Source organism: Pseudonaja textilis, chromosome 2 (genome assembly GCF_049901715.1).
Source record: "Pseudonaja textilis isolate UNSWEBS1 chromosome 2, rPseTex1.2, whole genome shotgun sequence".
Classification (NCBI taxonomy): Eukaryota; Metazoa; Chordata; class Lepidosauria; order Squamata; family Elapidae; genus Pseudonaja; species Pseudonaja textilis.
Window position 1 is genome coordinate 73168722 of NC_141991.1, and position 23384 is coordinate 73192105.

General features: G+C 38.4%; 1 protein-coding gene across 1 annotated transcript in view; it reads right to left on the reverse strand.

The window, feature by feature from the left end:
- SLC6A7 (solute carrier family 6 member 7) overlaps positions 1-23384 on the reverse strand; it is a 37058-nt gene that overhangs the window by 7183 nt on the left and 6491 nt on the right. The window contains exons 2-12 of the mRNA XM_026696171.2: positions 17898-18081; positions 13057-13188; positions 11579-11813; positions 10171-10309; positions 8850-8984; positions 8008-8111; positions 6695-6819; positions 5051-5163; positions 4828-4959; positions 3561-3660; positions 1869-1969 (exon numbers count right to left, since the gene is read on the reverse strand). Coding sequence (XP_026551956.1) covers positions 1869-1969; positions 3561-3660; positions 4828-4959; positions 5051-5163; positions 6695-6819; positions 8008-8111; positions 8850-8984; positions 10171-10309; positions 11579-11813; positions 13057-13188; positions 17898-18081 — 1500 coding nt within the window. The remainder of the gene's footprint in view (positions 1-1868; positions 1970-3560; positions 3661-4827; positions 4960-5050; positions 5164-6694; positions 6820-8007; positions 8112-8849; positions 8985-10170; positions 10310-11578; positions 11814-13056; positions 13189-17897; positions 18082-23384) is intronic.

A 23384-nucleotide genomic window follows, 5' to 3' on the forward strand; every position in this document is an offset into this window, starting at 1 on the left:
TTCTTATGCTGCGTCACCTGTAAAGTCATGGAATCAATTATTAACCAATCCATTATCCACCACTTAGAGACAAACAACCTACCCTCTAATAAACAATTTGGTTTCAGAAAAAAAACTATCCTGCAATCTGCAACTCTTACACTGCAAAAACATATGGACTACACAACTGGATCAGGGCAAAACAATAGCCTCAAACTACATAGACTTCTGTAAAGCCTTTGATTCAGTGATACATGACAAACTACTATTAAAACTAAAATCTTATGGTATCTCTGGACACCTACATAATGGGATAGAAGCATTCTTGTCAAACAGACAACAAATGGTGGAAATTGGGAATATCCTATCAAATTCTGTACCTGTCAACAGTGGTGTCCCCCAAGGCAGTGTTCTAGGACCAACTCTCTTCATACTCTACATAAATGACCTCTGTGATCATATTAAGAGCAACTGCATTCTCTTCACTGATGATGTAAAGCTATTCAACACCACAGGCAATATTTCTACCCTCCAAAAAGACCTTGACTCTTTATCAGTATGGTCAATCAAATGGTAACTTCAAATCTCAACAAATAAATGCTCTATCTTGCATATTGGCAAAAAAAATCAGAAAATAAAATACAAGCTAAATAGTCAAAACCTTGTTGATGATCCAAACTCTGTCAAGGACCTTGGAGTACTCATCTCTAATGATCTAAGTGCTAGAGCCCACTGTAACTACATAGCCAAAAAGGCACTAAGAGTTGTTAACCTAATCCTATGTAGTTTCTTCTCTGGTAATATCATACTACTAACTAGAGCATACAAAACATTTGCTAGACCTAAACTTGAATACAGCTCATCAGTTTGGAACCCATATGATGTATCTGATATTAACACAATTGAAAAAGTCCAGAAATATTTCACAAGAAGAATATTTCTACTCATTGCAGAATACCTTATGCTACCAGACTTGAAACTCTTGACCTAGAAAACCTAGAACTACACCACTTCCGGTCCCATCTAAATATAGTATATAAAATCATACATTGCAATATCCTAGCAGTCAATGAATACTTCAGCTTCAATCATAACAATACAAGAGCACACAATAGATACAAACTCAAGGTTAACCACACCAAACTTGACTGCAGAAAATACAACTTCAGCAACAGAGTGGTCAATGTCTGGAATACTCTACCTGACTCTGTGGTTTCTTCTCCAAACCCCCAAAACTTTAACCTTAGACTGTCTACTATTGGCCTCACCCCTTTCCTAAGAGGCCTGTAGGGGGCGTGCATAAGTACACCAATCGTGCCTACCATTCCTGTCCTATTGTTTCTTTTTATTTTTCTTATAAGTATCTATCCCATGTATTCAAAACTATGTTTATTCTTATACCTGTATCTTGTAAGCAATTGACAAATCAAAAATAAATAAATAAAAAATAAAACTAGGGTGATTTTTTTAATGGTTTAGAGCGCATGTTAGGTGGTCAAAAATCCCAATGAGATTGAACATCAGCGCAGAGCTAATCAGGAGGGTGGTCCATGTTTGCTAGCTGTAAATACATTTGTTAGCTTTATCTCTTTGGAATTCCCTGACTGGAAGAGGGAATGTAAGGTCATTCTTTTTGTTTTCCTTAATGTTCTTCCAATATTCTTAGGTATTCCTTGATTGCTGTTTTATATTATTTTCTCACACTGCCATGCAACAAAGCCTTGAGTACTCATACCGATATAATCATTGCTTCTAAATTCAAAAGTATCTATGATTCAAATCTCCTGGGCTGGGGAAGGAACAATGCAACAAAGATGAAAAATAAATCTCTGGGTGACAGACATAGGGACAATAAGAAGACCTAGATGCTTCAGAGCGATTATAGTTACCGTCATTGTTACTGGAGACAGGAACAACCAGCAGGCCCTAAAGTAAATTCCTGGTTTGAAACCCAGCATCATGTGAATGTCACGGCAAAATCTGTTCATGCCTACGGAGAAGAAAAGGAATGGGAAACAATGATGTTGTTCAGTCAGAAGTGTATTATCGAATTGAAACTAACAGTTTAACTGTTTGACTCTATATAGATTTACTTAAATGTTTTTCAAAGTCCGGTGAGACTTTCTTCCTGGTAAACATGCATAAAATTGTAACCTGAGAGGAAATCCCGCTGAGTACAGTGAGAATAACTTCTAGGTAAGCAGGCATTAGTTTGTGCAGTCCAAGACACACAGTCTGTGATATCCAAACAATATTTTGATATTTCTACAGCAGTCTAAACCACTGGGTTGTAATGTGAAAATTGATGCAATATTTAAACCATGTGAATGGGATAGGGTCTCCTGCCTGAGGAGGGGGTTGGACTCAGAGGTGGTATTCAGCATGTTCTGACCAGTTCTGGAGAACTGGTAGAGGAAATGTTGAGTAGTTCAGAGAATCGGCAAATACCACCTCTGACTGGCCCCTCCCCCATCTATTATCTGCCTCCCGAGTCCCAGCTGATTGGCTGGGTCTTCTTTTGTTGCCTTGCACACAGGAGTGGGATTCAAATTTTTTAACAACCGTTTCTGTGCGTGTGGCTTAGATGGTAGGTGTGGCTTGGTGGTCATGTGATTGGGTGGACATGGCTGGGTGTGGCCAACTCAATATCACTCACATCGAGGCATGTATCTCCTCGCCTGGCCTCTCATGACTGTGGGGATGCTGCAACAGTCGTAAGTGTGAAAAATGATCAAAAGTCACTTTTTTCAGTGCCATAGTAACTTTAAATGGTCAATCCACACAAGCAAATACCAGCAAAAGGAGGGGGAAAAAACTTCAGAGAAGTTCCAGAGACAGGAAGTCTAATCCTGCCAAGAATGTAATAAGGGTTAATGGAGAGGCAGTTTCTGTAAGCAACACCAAAATGTTTCCTTCCTGCCTTCCTTACAGGATTAGGCCAGTAATTTCTTCTAACAACTGGTTCTCCGAACAGCTTAGAATGTTAACAACCAGTTCTAGCGAATAGGTGCGAACTGGTAGAATCCCATCCCTGCCTGCACAGGAGAACAGAACTGGAAAGCAGGTTAGTGGGGTCAGGAGGGAGTGGGATTTTGCAGTAGCCTTCCCTCAGGAGTGGGGAAGGAATGGGGATTTTGCAGTATCCTTCCCCTGCCACGTGCACCAAGCCACGCTCATAGAACCAGTAGTAAAAAAAATTGAATCCCACCACTGGTTGGGCTAAAACAGTGCCTTCAACCTTTGGGGCACCAGGGACCAGTTCCAGTTCCATGGAGAGAGGTTTTTCTGCACAGCCAAGGGGACGTGGTTTTGCTTGCTGCCTGCATCACACGGATGTGGCTTCGCTTGTTTGCACGGCCTGCTTTCTGGCTGCTGTAGCCTGGTGCTGGTCCATGGACTTGGGGTTGGGGACTCCTGTGGACTTAAAGACCTCCAAGGTTCCTATTAAATCACTGTTACTCTTATTCTGACTTTTAAGAAAATGCCACTGATCCTAGATTTTGGCTCCAAAAAAATAATACATTTTTGCACTTCTCGTTTCACTTTAAAGAAAGCTTGTAACAATAGCAAAGATATTTTACCATAAACACGTGTTACTACTAGACAGGTAGTTATGACCACTACCATGAGCCCAAACCCAGCACTGTAGTCATCCAGCAGCACCAACCAGTACATTCCACCCTGCAGAGAAAAATTCAGAAAAGGTCCATTTTATATATATAATTACATAAATATATATAATTATTTATCAATAGAAGAGTATATTTATAGTTCTGGATCAAACTGTGGGTTTCTTGGCTGTTTTTTTGCAGACATTTCATCACCCAACTAGGTAACATCATCAGGGCAAGAAAACAGCCAAGCTCAAAGAGCACCAAGGACCCCACACTTATTTATTTATTTATTTGAAAGCAAAAGCTGCCCAACTCCATTTTGTGAGAGCTACATTTTAAAACATATTAAATGGAATATTATCTTTGTTTCTGAATAAAGTTGTTTGGGACAAAATATCATAGCTATAGGTTAGGTTTCATTAGCTAAACATTCAGAAAAGGAATAAATGCCAGGATTTATATTTTTATTTTAGCTGAAATTCCAAAGAAACTGATAAGACCCTGCTCAGATTTTGAATGTTGGGGATCAAGTAGCTGCAATTAACTGTTAATAGAAATTAGCCAATTAGTTGGGTAGACAGATAAATGACATCTTCTGCTTTGATGATCTTCTCTTGTACTCATGTCGCATAGTTTACTAGATAATGTGTGCAATCCTTTCATTCCTTGTCCTTTTGTTCCTTTCTCCTAATACAGTACAGGTTTTACTTGTAACTATGCCCTAGATCAGGGGTCCCCAACCACCGGTCCCCGCACCGGTACTGGTCCATGGAACAATTTCTACTGGGCTGCCAGTTTGCTGGGCACCACCATCTTGTTTTGATGAAAAAGTGCTTCCGGTGAGCTTTTCCAGGTAGAAAGCGGCATTTGGGTGCTGAAAGAATCCTTGCGCCTTAGTTTCATCGAGGTGGGGGGGTGGCTTTGAACAAAACTAAGGCGCGAGGATTCTTTCAGCATGCATGGCAAGGCGAGGCGAGCGACCGTCCCGAAGCCGTCGTGAAGCCCATTGACACAGGTACAAAGGAGGAGTTGAAGGTGGTGGGAAGAAGCAGAGGACGGCTGGCTGGCCGGTCGCTCGGCTCACCTTGCCATGCGTGCTGATGCCTGTACCGGGCTGCGGATGATTTTGTGATGCCGGTACCGGGCCGCGGCACAAAATAGGTTGGGGGCCACTGCCCTAGATTATTATGTTAAACCCCAGCTATTGCAATATCTTCCAATCTACTTTGCTTACCTCTGTTGTGAGAATGAGCCCCATTAAAAACATCGCAACACAAATGATGCCTGAGAAAAAAGCCTTCTTCGGCCGCAGGTAATATGGGAACTCATCTGTCACTGCAGTAACAATGGTCTCTAGAAAGGCAAACTGAACACAAAAGCGATCTCATCAACTGTAAGGTCCATTCATTTGAAGGTCCATGGTTAAAGCCTTTCCTCTCAACAGCCTTTGCCCTTACCTGACTGTCCAAGCCAAGAGTCAACAGCATGAAGAAAAAGAGGAAAGACCAGAAAGGAGAAAGAGGAAGCATTGTCATGGCTTGTGGATACACTACAAAAGCCAACCCTGGACCTAGAATGGGCCAAGAATGAGAAGAATTATGAATGCAATCAAGGAGACATCATCAGGGCTGCATTTTGGGAGCATAAAAATTGAGTCACTGAACAAATGAGGTTGCAGGTCTCACTTTGTCAGCTTGCTCACATTGTCACACAATCTGCATTTTCCTTGGCAATATTTTCAGAAGTGGTTTGCCATTGCCTGCTTTCTAGGACTGAAAGAGAGTGAATGCCCCAAAATCATGCAGCTGGTTTTGTGCCTAAAGTAGGAGTATAAGTCTTAGTTTCTAGCTCACTGCCTTAACCGCTATACCAAACTAGTTTTACTCCATAGTTGGTAGCCGAATGCTTTCAATTGCCCTCTTGGTAATATGAATAGGGTGGGATTGGATCTCTTCTGAAATTCATATCGATAAAAAATTATAGCTCACACGTGATCAATCAGGAAATATATTTCACAATTTCCACTTAATTTGGCTGTACATTTATCAGCTAATGCTAACACCTGCTGGATGCAATGTACATTTTTCTTGGCAAAAATACAAATGCAGTTAGTGATAGTCAAGCTCTGGATTACAATGCTAATGAGATTTAAAACCTTTTATTGTTGATTGCTTGTTCTCTAGTACATTTTATCATAGAGTGATGCACAAAGAAGAAAAGTAATCTCTTCTCAGTCTATGGGTTATATGATTAGTTGGAGAAGCTATTCATTATGTACAGTTGTTCTTTGTCTTCTGTTAACCTGCTTATTCTATTGCCTTTAATCTTTCCAAGCATCAACATCTTTAAAAATTATGTGTCCAAAATATTAAACTTTAGCCAAATGGAGGGTGCACTTTGTGAAGGCAGCAAGATTTAGGGTGCCACTATTTCCTACCAGTCCCAGGATGGGAGGATAGTACCATGAAGCAGTTGGGTGAATATAACCTAGGAATAGGTAAGCTCCAATTCTAACCTACGCTCAACCATGGACGTTCACTGGGAGATGCTGGGCTAGTCCCTTTCTCTCAGCCAACCTATTTCACCAGGGCGTTCTGGTGGGTAAAAATAGGAGGAGAAAGTGCTATATGAATCTCCTTAATCTTCTGAATGAAAGATAGCATATAATATAATAACGAAATTAATTTAATTTCTCTTTTCCAAAAGGTCTGGCTTTATCCCAGTATTCATAGTTTTTAACATATCAGTGATCTGGGAGTCCTCCTTGTATAGTGCTTCTTGTGTTTGTACCCTTTCTTCCTCATATCTACCTTACCATTAGATCTTGCTTCTTACTGTATCCAATGTTGTGTAAAAGTTTCTTTTGATTCTAGTTTTCTTAAATCTCCTGTCCTTTCCAGTCAATTTTTTGTTCTGAATTTCTTTACATTTTATATTTAAATATACCTGCTTGTCTCTTCTTCTTTTTATCTAGAATTTGGAACTCAGTTGAATTCATATTTCCTCTGTCATTGCAGTGCAAATTCTCTGGCAGTCTAACAGACATTCTAACCTGCGTATATATACTTGTACAAAAGATAGAAGAAATTTTTAGGTTTTACCTGCTTTGGCCACTTCCTGAACAGGAACATCAAGTTCTTGGGACATGTATCCCAAAACAGAAAAAATGGCAAAGCCAGCCAAAATGCTGGTAACAGCATTCCCCACAGTGACTATAAATGTATCCCTACAGAACAACAACAAAATAGGACCTTAATAATCTGATCTCAGACATTGCAGAATATCTAAGGAGATATAAGATAGCAATAGCACTTAGATTTATATACTGCTTCGCAGTGTTTTACATCCCTCCATAAGTGGTTTACAGAGTCAGCATATTGCCCCTAACAATCTGGGTCCTCATTTTACCACCACCCTGGAAGGATGGAAGTCTGAGTCAACCTTGAGCCATTGAGATTCAAACTGCTGGCAGTTGTCAGTCAGCAGAATCAGCCTGCAGTACTGCATTCCAACCATGGCTCTTGATAATAAACAGGCTGGTATACTTACTTGCTATTAATGCAAAGGTAGAGTGTAGAACTCTTCAGATGTTGAACTCTACCTGCTATCGGCCCAATCTAATAGGACTACTGGTGAGATACATTAGGAACTGCAAGCCAATAAATGCCTGGAAGATCACTTTTATCCATGCCCATGTTAAATGGCATCTGTATATACATATATGCCTACTACGCACACTGTCTTCTGGGGAAAGCAATGTTATGCCGACTTGTAGAACTGAAATAAGAAACACAGTGTGCCCTGGCATTGGAAATGGGGAGATCTTAGGATATGCAACATTGGTAGATATTTCAGGAAGAAAAAGCAATGGATATAAGAATTCTCACTAATTTGAAAATTAGTAGGGACAAAGCAATCATGACAGACATATAGATGGATAAAAATGTTGGATCCAGTCTAAACATCTGACTGACTATGCGACAAACCATAATAATAATAATTTCTTTGATTTATATGATTGTCAATCTTATCTAAGCAACTCTAGGCACCTTGCAAAAGTTTTTTAAAAAAACCAATCCAATTTAAGTTAAAAGCCAATATACTGTACAAAAAGCATACCAGCAACAGCCTGACATCAGCTCAACAAAGGCATTGTTAAAGTTCCTACCATTGCCAGACAACCAGACACAATGAAAGATATCTTCCAACTCAATTAGCCTTTCCTTTCCTTTCCTTACCTCTCCACTCCTCCCCTCTGCTCTCCTTCCCTTCCCTTTTATAAGTTTAGCTGTATATCCATAATTCTCTTTTCTCTCCTCTGACATCCCATCCGTGATTCTGTTTAAAATACACAAAACAATAATTTGCTTTAAATACGCTCCATCTCTAGTACATATAAATTGAGAATATATACCTGTAAATATTCTGGTGGAAGGTATTATATGATGCAAAGGTGAGAAGTCCCCCAAATCCTACCCCAAGAGAGTAAAAGATCTGCAAAGCTGCTTCAATCCACACCTACATTAGAAATAGAAAACAAGAAGTTAAATAATTTCAATAAGCCAGCAAGCAACCAGTATTGGTTACTAAAGCTTTTACCCACAATGGTATACAAGCTGTCTTTTTCAACACAATGAATATAAAGATAGTTTGAAAAGGATGCATTTGAATTCTCTGTGAAGGGAAACTAGAAAGAGTGGTTTTTCCTGGCACATTTTTTTTTTCAGTCATAGCTTTTATAATGATGAAATTCTAAAGAAAAATGTTGCCAAATTACTGTCATCTATCACTACCTGAAATTTCTTTTAAATATATTTTATATCTTCCCTGCCATAAATGCTCATCATATAAGGGAATCAAAGAAAATGCTACTTGACAAATAGTAGAGAAATATGAAAACTTATTCATACTTTCTCCTTTGTGCAATAATGAACTACAGTATGCATAGACAGGCCCACTCAAATACATTTCAGGTTCATATATAAACTTCTAGTCCTTAAACAGAGAATGTTAAATAATGTTAACAATGCCTTGATCAGTTTCTGGTTATTGCAGTTTTCTTGGCAGGGTTACAGAAATGCCACTGCCTTTTTAAAGGATTTCTTTTAAAGTTTCCAGTTTACCCAAAGATCTGGAGTTTACCCAAAGTCCCAGCCAAGAACTCCGCTTAGTTTCTAAGATCGCTCAAAAAATGAGATACTCAAAAGATATACATAAATAAACTCTTTTATATAATAATATTGACACAGAGCTCACATTGGGAGACAGTAGCAGGTCAAACTGGGGTGTGAGATAGAACTTGATTCCTAACCAGGCCCCGTCAAGTGTCACCCCACGAATCAGGAGCATGATCAGAATAAGGTAAGGAAACGTGGCGGTGAAATAAACAACCTACAAGAAAATAGAGGCATTTATTTGTAGCAGTTCTAAAAAGATGTTTCTTTTTTGACAACCCTATAACTCTTGTAATCTTCCATAAATTTACATTACTGCCATGTGCAAAATGGTTATCGTGATTCCATGAACAATAATGAAGGATCCATAAATTGAAATAAGAGAAATGGCAAAAGCCATAAAGCCCTTCAACAACCTGCTTAACGCATACAAAAAATCCAGAAACAGAATGTGTCATTCTATATTTGAAAAACTCTAGTGGGTCTGCTCATTATATCTATTATCAAATACTTTTGACTATCAAAATATCTTATTTAATAATCAAGTAAAATCTTTCTTCCTGTGTTTGATCTAGTACAATCCACTTGCAGAGCATTATGACAGCATTTTTAGATTTGTGATCTTTCGCAAAAATGCTCAGAACCTATAGGTGATGCTGGAGTATTACATTTTCTATCAGTCCTCCACAATTATTAAATTATACTGCTGAAATAAAGAAAAGTTGAAAGAATCAGGAGTGAGTTTGGCATAGAAGAAATGTAAAATTCATTTCTTAGCTCATAACTTAAGTGTAGCACACAAAATTATCTGCTACAATGTCCTACCAGTCAATAACTACTTCAGCTTCAACCACAACAATACAAGAGCACACAACAGATACAAACTCAATGTAAACCACTCCAAACTTGATTGCTGAAAGTATGACTTCAGCAACAGAGTGGTCAATGCCTGGAATGCACTACTTGAGTCTGTTGTTACATCCTCTAACCCCCACTCCTTTAACCTCAAACTATCCACTATTGACCTCACCCCATTCCTGAGAGGTCTGTAAGGGGTGTGCATAAGTGCACCATTGTGTCCTATTTTCCCCATTTATTCGTACCTATTTCCTGTATTCTTACTCATGTTTCTACTTTTCCTATTATCTTGTAAGGGATTGACAAACCAAATCAAATCAATAAATAAAATAAATAAAATGATCTAAGAATTCATGGAGGAGGGAGTTGACCCCATGGGAAAAATAACGTTAAAGATGCTCACCCCTGTCCTAAAATATAGAAAAAACATGTTTTCCAATTCCTACTACAATTATAACATCTACAAAAAGTCAGATAAAATTATTTTATAATTTGAGTGTGGGGAAGAAAAACAGACAGGTGCCTTCTGCTAATTTATACTTTACCTTGCCAGAAGATTTGACTCCCTTTAAGATGCAAAGATATACGATCAGCCAAGCTAGCAGGAGGCAGAGGCAGAGATTCCAGCGAATCCTCCCAGGATCTCCAATGCCTGAGCTCCCTTGGATGTGGAGGACATATCGGCTTAAAAAAAAGAGAGAAAAACTTCAGTGGGTGGAATTTCCTCCTGCAATTATTCATGATGAGGTGACAAAGTAGATCAACCTGAAAAGCCTTTCCAACTAGCAAAAAGCATAACATTGTGTGGAGATGGCTTTATATGACAGTACTGTATGTGTGTATATATTTTCCCCATACATATGTGTGCACCATGCAGGGAAGCAATAATTAAATGGTTGTTAAATCAGATGTATTTAATCTGGTTAAATACATCCAATTAAATGGAGGCTTTTTTTTAGCTTGGGATTTGGTGGCTTTTTCTTGAATAGAGACTTCCTTGTCTAAAGAATTTGCAATATTACCACAAATTAAGAAATGCTTTATACGGTTCATTTTTTGCATTTGTATTATTTCAAATAATAAATTGGTGATCAGTGCATGTGTCATGTTTGTGCATGATAAAAAACATTTATGTGTGTGGTAGCTACACACAACGCGACACACAAAAGCTATTTTTCACGTTACATTAATTTGCATGGTGTTCAGCATACACTCTGCTTAAGGTGCCTTTGTCAATAAGGCCTTTAATAATTTCCAGTCCTAGTAACAAAATAGTTTATTTTGAACACAGTGAACAATGCCTCCACATAGACTGATGAAGATGAACTAAAGTTCCAGTCCCTCCTCTTTGGCTGTTTTAACCTTATATGGATTGCTATAGAGTCTCCTTTTCATAATTCTCACTAAAATATTATGCAGTTAGAAAACAAAAGCAAGACCTATCTTACGCATATAATAATATGGATAGATTCATATATTTCACAGCAAATGTCACATCCATATCATGAACCATTTGTGAAGATTTGGATAGGAAATGTCCTCAATTATTTGCCCCTCAACTACAACTCTCATACTGTGGCACTTAAAAGTTTATGAACTCTTTTCAATTTTCAATATTTCTGCATAAATATGACCTAAAAGGAGATCTGTTTGTCACATAAATCCTAACACTAGATACAGAGAACCCAATTAAATAAATGAGTCAAAAACTCATTTTGCCTGTGCATTTACTGAGGAAAAAAATCCAAATCTATTCATCACATTTTAGGTTATATTTATGCAGAAATATTGAACATTCAAACCAATTCACAAACTTTTAAGCACTATCATTACTAACCTCTGACCATGCTTATGAGTGTTGAAGAATATCTAGAGAGCTCTTAGACTGAAGAAGGCAAACTTATCACCATGGGTTACCTTCCTTCCCACCCTTTTCTTGTCTAAGCTACTTACCTCCAATATTCCTCACTCGGACTGACAGTGTTAGAAGTGTTGAAAGGGGCAGCACTGTTCCCTGTGTGCATGACATGGTGGTCCAGGCACAGGTCTGTGTTCCACCAGTTGCCGCAGTACTGCCAAGGCAAGTTGTTGGTCAACGAGGCAAAGAGGTAGAAGAGAACATAGGCAATGATCATGTTATAGTAAATGGCCACCAAGGAGACAATCAGGATTGTGGCCATACCAATACCTAAAGAAGAGCAGAAATGATATATAGTGGCAACAAAACACAGGCAACCCCCACAGTTGATAGTTGTTTACTGCAACATTCATGATGCAGCTACACGAAGCCCTGATGGCACAGTGATTCAGTGCTTTATTGCAGGCAACTCTGCCCACAACCTAGAGTTCAATCCTGATGGAGCTCAAGGGTTCCATCCTTCCAAGGTTGGCAAAATGAGGACCCAGATTGTTGAGGGCAATATGCAAATAATGCTGACATTGTAAACTATCCAGAGAGTTCTGGAAAGCACTATGGGGCAGTATATAAGCCTAAATGCTATTGTCCCAAAGGTACTTCTTCAAGAGACAAGTGGACTGTCTGGTTTTTCTTTGAAGGTGTTTCACTTCTCATCCAAGAAGCTTCTTCAGCTCTGACTTGATGGTGGGAAAGAATTTATACTCGCATTCCACACCATCCGGTCAGAACAGAAGAAGCTTCTTGGATGAGAAGCAAAACATCTTTAAAAAAAACAAAAAAAACAAACCAGAAAGTCCAGTTGCCCGTTTAAAAAGCACCTTTGGGACAATCATGACCTGGATAACTGAAAATCTCCATAGACATCTAAATGCTGTTGATATAAATGCAGTCCATGAGCTCAGTTGAGATTGCTAGCTTTTTCTAGCCACCTTGTGAGGGCACCAATAGTCTTGCTGTTTTCTTCTATTGCTTTAACTGCATTGGATCATGCATTAAATTTAGCCCTTTTTTTCAAAATCCTAGATTAGTCAGGATATCCCAGGATATCCAAGTTATCTAAGTTAAAATCCTATAGATGTGTTGGAATTATAACTCCCAGAGTTCTTAACTAGTAAAGCTGAAAAACGGCTGGAAATTTGAATAATTTCATTCATTCTTAACACATTTGGAATTTATTAATTCTATAACACTGTTCTAACATAATTTATAGTGAGTTAATTTTGAAATGTTTCAATATCTATCTATATTCAATCTGCCAAGTGTTAGTCCACCTAGCCAGTCTTGCTTCTAAAACTTTGGGAAAGAGAATTCTCTTCCCAAATGTTTTTTTTTTCACTTTCACAGTAATCAAAGTATACTTCCGGTAGTAAATTACTGCTCTCACATATTGAAGTAAGGAAGGCTCTACAATGCGTGAGGACTAACCTGTTCCACCGTCAACCATAAGAATTTCATCTGCAAAAGAAATGAAGGCAGGCACCATGACAAAACTAGATTAGTATTTCACACAGACCTTTGAAGAGTGGGCTTATCTTCCAAACAGCAAGAGGCCCCAGGCTTGAGAACTGGCCTAATGATAGCTCCATGAAGAAAATGGGTATCCCACATATAGCCAACATAATGAAATAAGGAACGAGGAATGCTCCTGCGGGAGAGAAATTATAAGCAAGTGACAAAAGGGACACAATTGGGATGGAAAGTTGAATGTGATAATCACAGCATGAGCCCAATGATATTCCTTCCTTATATATGAGGTATGGTCCTCATAAAATGAGAATATGGACCATCTAGCAAAAGTGAGAGATGAGAAGATTCAGAACATACAGTGGAATAGATCTTCATGCCAAAAAATAGCTAAAATAGGGACCTTTTTTGCAAGGAGATGTTCTGATGGTCACACACTTGGAAGCCTTTAAGAGGTGATTAGAAGATAATCTAAAAGAGGCTCGCAGTGTTTCACAAAATTCTAGAGACCACATGGCAGGGCCAGACAAGTCTCTACAGTAAGAAAACAGCTGGTCCTCAGGTCTTGCAGAACTTCAATCTTGAAAAAGGAACATTTGGCTTGTGCAATTCAAGTTACACTGCAGTTAATTCAGAAATAAAATGGCTTAATTACTGGGCACAGTCAACAACAGAAGATCATAGAAGTGCTCAGCTTCTTCTGCAATGATTTGAAGAACCCATGTGGAACTTCCTGGAGTAGAAATCTGGTATTAGTAAATCTCCAGGAAGTTCAGGAAATCTACACCGGATAGTGTAGACAATATTGTATTAGTTTTTCACTGAAGAATCAGAGGTGGTATTCAGCAGGTTCTGACCAGTTCTGGAGAACCAGTAGCGGAAATTTTGAGTAGTTCTGACAACCTGCAATTACCACCTCTGACTGGCCCCTCCCCCATCTATTCTCTGCCTCCTGAGTCCCAGCTGATCGACTGGGTCTTCTTTTGTTGCCCTGCACAGGAGAACAGAGCTGGAAAGCAGGTTAGTGGGGTGGGGAGGGGATGAGGATTTTGCAGTAACCTTCCCCTGCCACACCCACCAAGCCATGCCCACCAAGCCACCCCACGCCCACCAAGTCATGCCCACAGAACTGGTAGTAAAAAATTTTTAATCCCACCACTGTGAAGAATATCATGACCTGGTCCATAGTAGCTTTCAAAGAAGCAACAAAGTCTTAATTTATTCTTTGGCAGAGGGGAACTAAGGCACAGTGTGTTTCAGAAGGAGAATCAATAGATGGTGTATATGTACTGTATCTTCCTTTCTTCATAAATTTTTGTGGGCAGAAAAAAGATGGAAAAAATTGAAGAAAAACATGGGATGACTATTTAGATGTACTTATATGTTCTCCCCATCACCACTATCTATTAATATGTCTGGATACATATCTTACAGAGTTTTGAAGGCTAATTGTGTTGCAACCCAAATATGTAGAGGATTAAAAGCCAAATATGAAAGAAAATTGAATTTCCTACTGCAGCAGTTGGCAGGCTTTAGTTTGTGGAAGTAGTTATTTATTTTATTATTCCTTTTTATTGGCATTTTAAGATCCTTGCAAAAATATGTATACTTAAAATTAAGGAATCTAAATCACAAATATATTTTTGAGTACTAGAAGTGAGCAGGGAGGAGAGAGCCAGTTTGGTTTAATGGTTAAGCTAACAGGCTAGAAACCAGGATACCATGAGTTCTAGTCCTGCCTTAGGCATGAAGCCTACTGGGTGACTTGGGTCAGCCATTCCCTGCCAGCCTTAGGAAGCAAACAAAGGCAAATTACTTCTGAAATCTTGCCAAGAAAACTGCAGGGATTTGTCTAACCAATCACCGGCAGTCAACGCTGATTCAAAGGCACCAAAGGGGAAAAAGTGTGTGTGGAGTTCACAGTCCTTCCATATTGAAACCTACTTCTATTTATTTAAAGTTCTCTTTAATTTAGCAATAAATTTCAAATTCAAGAAAGTCTCTCTGTCATTGCTATCCCTTAACACTTTGAAGGTAGACTAATTGCTCATCTACTGCAAATCAACCAGAGATCTGTTATAACATCCCGATTACTTTTTCCTGCAACCCTGTTATAAATGATTTGACAAGATCACAGGATTGTGTTCTGTGTTCTGTTCTGATTGATGCACTCAACAATCCTACTTAATTCTCAGCTTAGTACCTTGGTAAGTAGCAAGGAACCAGAACAACTTTGTGAATAGGATAAAGCACTTTCTATATTGCTGATTACCTGTGTTACATAAATATCACAAGACTGGCTGCATTCCCTCAGGAATCAGAATATGTTTCCCCCTCTTCCTCCTCCAGTATGAAGCACCTCCATACTAGCATGCTTCTTAACTCCCACCTCCAAATACACACACACCTTTAACCAGTGATATTGGCAAATTTATATCATTTTCTTTCCATGCCAAGTGCTCATTGTTTATTTTTCTGAAGTGCAGGAAAATGCAATGAAAAGATAACTTTAATAAACTCAATGGAAAACAAATTAACTTGTGTGGGATCATTTTTTTTCTTAATTATATCTGTATCCTGGAAATAATTTTCTAATTTCTAATTTGGGAAGTTTCTACTTTCCCAAAGCTGAATCTTCGAATATCAGAATTTTTCCCCCTCCTTTTGCTGATATTGTTGCCCAGTAGAAAATATTTCCAGCAGTGTGTTGCCCTTTGGTGTAATTTATTCATGCAAGCTGAATAACACACTGACTCAGAACGGGGAAGCCACCTATTGATTCATCAGCATGGCTTTTGGGAATACATGAGATATTTGGCCAATAAGCTTGGCATCATGCTGAAGCTGCTTCACAGTAAATAATTGACATAGTATGATGTCCAGAATGTTTTAAAGGAAAGGTTGTATTGTACACGCACACACAAAGAATTTATACTTACATATTTATATCCCATATTTATTATTTTTATAAATAATGTAAGGCAGTGACTATATACATTACTCTTTCCTCCTCCTATTTTCCTCACAAAAACCCCGGTTTAGCTGAGAGAGAGCAACCAAGTCAAATTTGCCTAGCCAATTCTCCTGCTTAAGGAGGGACAAGAATTTACTGTCTCCAGGTTTCTAAGCCTGGTGCCTTCAGACGTCTTCTTCATTTACCCAAAAGTCTCCTGAATTTCACCCAGACCCAGAAATGTTTTCATGAGGAGCAGGAGCTTTCAGCTACACAGTTCAGATGAAAGCAATACTTGTCACATGTTTAAAAAGAAGAGCAAGAGAAAGGGAGATAAAATCATTAGCAAATTATGGGTGAATGAGGGTACACGGTGCCAGAGATATCATGCTGGAAAGTGCAGCCTTATCATTTCATAATCAGCAGAGGCCAAATCAATTGGCTGTTTGTTACTTGACAACATTTGAAAGTATGATGAATGTACAGATCAATCTATATCCAGTTGTGTCCATATGACATTCATTATTCTTCCTTTTGAAGGCCGCTTCTCCAACTATAGGAACGTTTGTAAATAATTTTACAACTGAGAAATATTTTGAAATAAGACATTTGCAGACCCCATGAATTATGTGCCATTGTACTTGAATAGAAACCTGTGAAAAGATTTCTGCAGCAAGCCTAGTGACAAGTAACTCGTGAAGAAATGTATTAAATTATATAAGGGATAGGGTGAGCAAACAGCAGGTGACAAATTGATCAGAAGGAAAAGGAGATGATACACACTATGGACTCCAGAGTCTTTCCATCAGCAATGAACAGAAGTAATACATATAATTTAGAAATGGGTTGTTCATACTTGGAATGTCTGTCTCTTTATTTTTACTGTAAGCCTTCTATCACCATTTTGATGCTGTGATTATTATGGAATACCTGAAAGTATCTTCCATATCACTTGTATGCTTCATGTTTATTTTTTTCTAAACTTTGCTCCTTACTCCTAATTCTTGCTAGTTTTACAAATGGAAGTATGGATAAGCTCAGTGGAACAAGTATACAGTTTCTAACAGATCAATGTCTGCTATCTAATTTGTAGAAAGTCTGTCTCATATGTATGCTTCATTTGATATCTGTACATTAGGCTTAAGTAAGTGCACGTTTATCCCTAAAAGGCTTTTGTGACTATTGAATTTGTAGCAATATATCACATAGTATTAGTTGATGTGATAGTGGTTGTGGGTAACATAATAATGACTTGGAATCTTTCCATGCCATTACCCACGTAATGTAAAGTGGAATTTAATAAATGTAGAATCTAATGTGTCTCTGATGCTATATTTGATATTATGTTGTTATTTGTGCTTTATATAGCATCAGAGAACATTAGATACTACATTTATTAAATTCCAGTTTACAGGGAGTTATGGCATGGAAATATTCCAAGTTATTATTTACGTTATTTGCTTGTTTGTGCTTTAGAGTGATGTAGTGGCCTAGTGGTGAAGATGCTCGCCTCCCACTCGGAAAGTTGAGAGTTAGCAGTAGCGGCAGATGTTTTTCTCTTAAGGCACAAAGAAAAAATATCTGCTGTGAACTTTGCATGGTGTCAGGAAGGGCATCCGTCCAGTAAACACTCAGGTCCATCCAGTTGCCCTGACTCTACCCTGAATTCAGGGATTACAGGATTATAAAAAGGCAGTTGTTATTTGTGCTTTAGCCTCATTTTTAAATTTTAATATGGACTGCTCAGTCTCCACTTCAACTGGAGCAACCATACTTACATAAAATTTCTCTTCTCAGGGGCCCTACTTTTTAAAAGATGCTGATATCTTTCCCTGTTGCCAGTTGTCAATACAGATATGAAAATCTCACTATAAAACAATAAGAACAATAGAAATCTTCCACACAAAGGCAAGGAACAATAACAGTCAAGTTCTCACCTCCCCCATTTGTATAGGCACGATATGGAAATCTCCAAACATTCCCCAATCCAACGCAGTAGCCAATACAAGACAAAAGGAAATCCAGCTTGCCTGTCCAATTTCCTCTGTCTTCAGGATATTCGGTCTCTAGGTCACCATCTCCTTGGTCACTAGGTGTCATTAACAAGTCTGGAATGACTGGCTGATAAGAAAGAGATAGAGAAATGCAGAGGAAATGAAAGAGTCACATGAAAAAAGGGCGAGGGGAGAGGACAAGGCATATTTCAGAGCAAGGAGATGATGGCTTTCAACGTATTTAGTATCTAACAGAAGCTAGAATGAGGTATACAAGTCCTTATTTCATAGGTTCACTGAACCAGAGCTTTTCATATTACTTAGTATGTATCGTGAAGTGAGATTGGTAGCAAAGAAATGTAATAATAAATAAAAGTGCATCCTTCGGTCTTGCACTACCTTGTAAATTGCATGTGTAAATCAGCCATCACAGCTGGGAGGTAGGGTTCAGCCATCAGGTAGGGTTTCATCTCCATTCTCACATCCCACCAATATTTCTTCTGTCCATAAAGCCAATTTGTATATTTCAGATGTGACTCTCGAAGTCTGCTTCACAAAGCTGACAGCCTTTACAGCAAGCTCTCCAGTACCACGGAAAGCTCTTGGCAATTCTCACAGCCCAGCTGCTTCTAAGTCAGAGTGTGGATTATGTGAACTGACATAACCACACAGAGCTTTAGCACAGTGCCAGAATCTGTGCAGGCACAGTGACTGGCAAAGGAGCATCCACAACCACATCAAGAAAAGAAAAGGAGTTATTAAATATTATATAAAAGCAAGACTCTTTTTGAGAATGCTTATATTGTCATCTCATTGAAACATTTTAAATGCTACTTTTATCCTATCAGATTAAGTTGTGTAGCCATACGTTTGGCAATCCAACAAATAGTACTAATTTACCCATTCTGATATTTTTTTGTATGAATAGCAATAGCAATAACACTTAAATTTATATTCCACTTCACAGTTCTTTGAGCCCTCTCTAAGCAGTTTACAGAATCGGCATATTTCCTCCAACCTCATTTTATCAACCTCAGAAGGATGGAAGGTTGAATCAACCTTGAGTCCATCAGGATCAAACTCCTGGCAGTGAGCAGAGTTAGCCTGTATTCTAACTACCACCAGAGTTCTAGTAAAATATCTAGAAATAGTAGTTGATAGCAGAAGGAAAATTTTCCAAGGACTTACCCAATAACCTTAGACAAAACATCCACAATTCTGCAGTCTCAAAATATGAGCAACAGTGCCCATAATTCCAAGTTGGATACTCCTTTAGGAAAGGCTTTATGAGAATATACCTTCCAGGTGTTTTAAAAATGTAAATGCACTTGTCCTATTTAAGAACAGCCCAACTAGCTCTGCCTTTAAAATGTTCCTCCCTGCCTCCTTTTCATGGCTATCAACTACATCTTCTCAAGAAGCTGCCTCATGGGTTCCATCTAATCTGGAAAATGTACATATAGATAGATTTGCTTGGATTTTTTTTTCATTCTTGATATGAATAACTATGGGCACTTCCATGTCATCATTTCTACAACCTCTAATATCCATCTGCACTATCCTAAAAATGCAAGATGAGTCAATGATTCTTTGGGTGGCCAAAAGGGAAGCACTCACACGCACACACACACACACACACACATACACTTAATGTTCATCGTACAACACCCTTAACTCTTCTCACAAATGATTTAAAGAAAAAAGACCTATTGATGGGGGACAATTCAGTTATCCCTTCTCATTAGATGAAGCTTGGTAAAACAGCGATGTGGTACGACAGCTTGTTAGATTCAATAGAGACTGAGCAGAACTAAAGAGCAGGAGACAAGAAGGGGCAATATTCCATCAAAGGGATCCAATGTTACCACTGTCTTTGCACACTGCTTTCACACCTAAGGGGAAACTGATGGATTACTAGCCAAAGAGCAATAATGCTGTGAAACTGCTGTGAAACTATGGCTGATTTAGGTGGAACCCAAAACGCTTGTGTAGAAATGCTCTCTGGTTATCTAAGAATGACCCACTGTAGATGTTTAGAAAATAGCTAAAATCTATATTGGTCATTCATATATTCCTTAGAGACAATTCCAGGCTGAATTCTGGAAGTCTGGTGAGCTCTGACCTAATTTAAGCATTAGCTCTTCTTTTTCACAAGTCATTCTCTTTTCACTTACCACAGTTATAGATGCAAAACTTATTTTGCTCAGTTTCCATGGAAACAATGAAGAAAAAGTTAACACAGAAAACTGGCCCTAATAGTGGAGCACTATTAAGTCTTTTCCCACAAGGCTTGAGTTAGGTGGTGTCAAGCCTCTTACATGATTTTATTTGTTATTCTAAGTGCTCTCTCTTCTGAAAGTACATTATTCTTTTCTTTGTTTTATGGTTCATATTATTTTTAATAACATATGCCACTCAGCATCTTTATGAAGTTCAGCAACTTTTAAATTTGACAAATAGCTAAATAAACTTCCTCTACTCTGTTTTTGAACTATAAGTCAACAACATCTACTTTTCTTCCCCACCTCCCAAGCATTTCAAAGCCTAAGTATACATTTTTGAATATTCAGATACTATCACATCTTCTATGACTAAATTATGTGGAAATGCCGCTTTAGAATACTAGTTCTATTTCTGATTTTTTAAAAGTGGAATTAGATTATAGGATACATTTTTATCTTACATATATTTCCCAATGATTTTCCACAAATATTAGTCATGAACAACAAGGAACGTGTTTGTATCCAAAAGGAAAGAGGAACTAGCAGTCATGATAATTTACAAGGGGACACTTAACTGCTGGTGGATTCAACCTTCAACCTATTTGCCAGCAAATTCCAGGAAAAAAATTACCATCAATTGTCAAGCTGGGTTATTCTAGAGTTTTGATTTATGATGCCAAAATTTAATATGAATTGTTTGTTTGTTCATTTGTTTGTTTGTTGTGCCTTTGAGACAGACAGCTTTGATTTTTCAAAACTGCCTAGATTAATCCTTGCAGTTTTCTTTAAAAAGTTTTTAGGAGTGATTCAACGTTGCCTTCTTCCTAGGTCTGAGAGAGAATAATGGTTTTAATTATTGTTATATGTTACAGAGATTATAATTACGTTTGCATTATTGTTATACCATTTATTCTTTTATGATTGTTGCTCTGAGCTGCTTAGGACTGAAATTGATTGAAGCAGCATAAAAGCATATGAAATAAATAAATGCTGCTTTTATTATCATTCAGCTGAACCTCTTTTCCTGTAACTTAAAGCTATTGTCCTGAACTCTTAAATTTAACACTCTGGAATAATAAAGACTGGTTCAGCTTCTAGGATGTCTGTATCACAAACTTTCTACCGCCACAGACCACTGAATAAGCTTCCAGAATATGTGATATCACCCAGTTAAGCAATTCTTTCAAATTTAATAACATGGGGAATTCACATTTTGGGTGAATAAGAAAGGGATTTTTGTTGCATTTGTATACGTCTTCCTGTCCCTTCCATTGTGAACCTAAATCTGAATCCAAATTATGACATCCAAAAATAAGTATTCACCATTTGAATTATTTTATGAATCCTCTGCTACAGGGGTGTTAAACTCAGGGCCCGAGGGCCAGATCCTGCTTGCGGCGTGCTTAAATCTGCCCACCGGGGCCAACCTGAAAACCCTGAAAACAGTGAAGGACTGGTCCATGGTGCCTCTGCCAGTGAAAACAGAGCTCAGGAGGGCCGTGGGCAGCCCTCCCAAGGTCTGTTTTCATTGGCAGAGGGTTGCAGGAGGCCATTGCAGCTGAAAATGGAGCCCGAGAGCCTATTTTCACTGGCACAGCAATTGGGCAACCACAGACATCCCTGACATGAGTAATGTTGACCTGGCCATGCCCACCCCAGCCCCCTGAGGTCAAAAACAACCCAGATGCGGCCCTCAATGAAATCTAGTTTGACCCCGCTCTACTACAACAAGAACTCTTTGCGTTATTTTTTCTGGTCAAGGAAACAGAAATCTCTGAGTATCAAGCTCACTGTGCGTGAGTTTGGTAGCCATATAAATTTGTTTAATAAACATGTATAGAGTTGCATAAAGTAGGATGGGTGTCAATGGCTAATGGGTGTCAATGGCTAATGACAAAACATGTAACACAATGCTGCAACATAACTCTGCATTAATTTCAATATACACCACACTGTCACAGGTGTCACATCAAGACTTCACAATGTTTATTTATTTATCTAAGCAATTCTCAGCTTGCTACATATGTCCCACATATGTATTGTATCCCTCACCTATAAAGGGGTGGCTTTTTCTTTCCCACGCACACATTTAAAACAAAGTTCTTTCACTTACGGAAAATGGACTTTTCTATGCATTCCATGGACTCTCACTTTGTAATAGTCAAACCTATCAGCACTTTGAAGTCAGCTAGACCAACAAAGAGATGGGACAGGAATCCCAGGAATGCTGAATATAATCCTGAAAGCCTATCATAGTTTCTCTCTGCCCCATCAAATATGAGCAACATTAAGGTAGGATTATCTTGAGTTTCTTTCTAATGCTTTTCTCTTTCTCAGGACTGAGAAATCTTTTTGAAAGTCCTCTTTAATCATTTGCTCATTTCTTGTCTATTCCAAAGGCCATGCTAGCTGGGGAATTCTGGGAGTTGAAATCCACACATCTTAAAGTCACCAAGCTTGAGAAACATTGCCATAGGCAAATTTACATAGTTAAAAAGCTACGTAATACAGAACACATTTTCAGGTACATTCTCCGTATGTTGCATTTAGTTCCCCACAATGGCTTCAACCCATTTGAAGATTCCTAGGTCTCAAGAAAGCCAGAATGAAGAAGGCTGCCAAATGATATGCAGGTGGGCATTATCAAGGTTTCTTTGTGATTTTGCACAGTAGTATGAAAAAGTCACAGATATTCATCTTTTTCGAAAAACATAACCTTAGAGACACTTTCCAAAGGCAAGTTGCACTATAAAACAGTGACGCTGAGTTCTGAGCAAACATACATAAGATTGTACTCAACAGCAGTTTGGAGTGTAGAGGACAGAAATTGGCAAGGAAGGAATTGGATTTTAATGTAGATGCTAATAGATCTAATCATTGTATCTTTTATGACTATGTAACAAAGAGCAAAGCAGGACAACTGGATGCACACAGTCTTTGTTTGAAAGCTCTGTGGGATGGAGAAATTTCACTGAAAATATTAAAATATATTAAGGTGAGAAAAAGTAAAGTGAAGCGTAAATGTGCGTGTACATGCACACGACCAGCAAACCCCTGCCAACAAAAATGCAGCTCACCTCTAATTTTCTCCCTTTAGTTTACATTAAAGGAAACCTTGTGATCCTAAAAAAAACCTGGCTCTTGGGTGATCCTTTCTTTCTCACTCACAGGCATCCATTGCTAGAATAAACAAATTGTGAGACGTTTT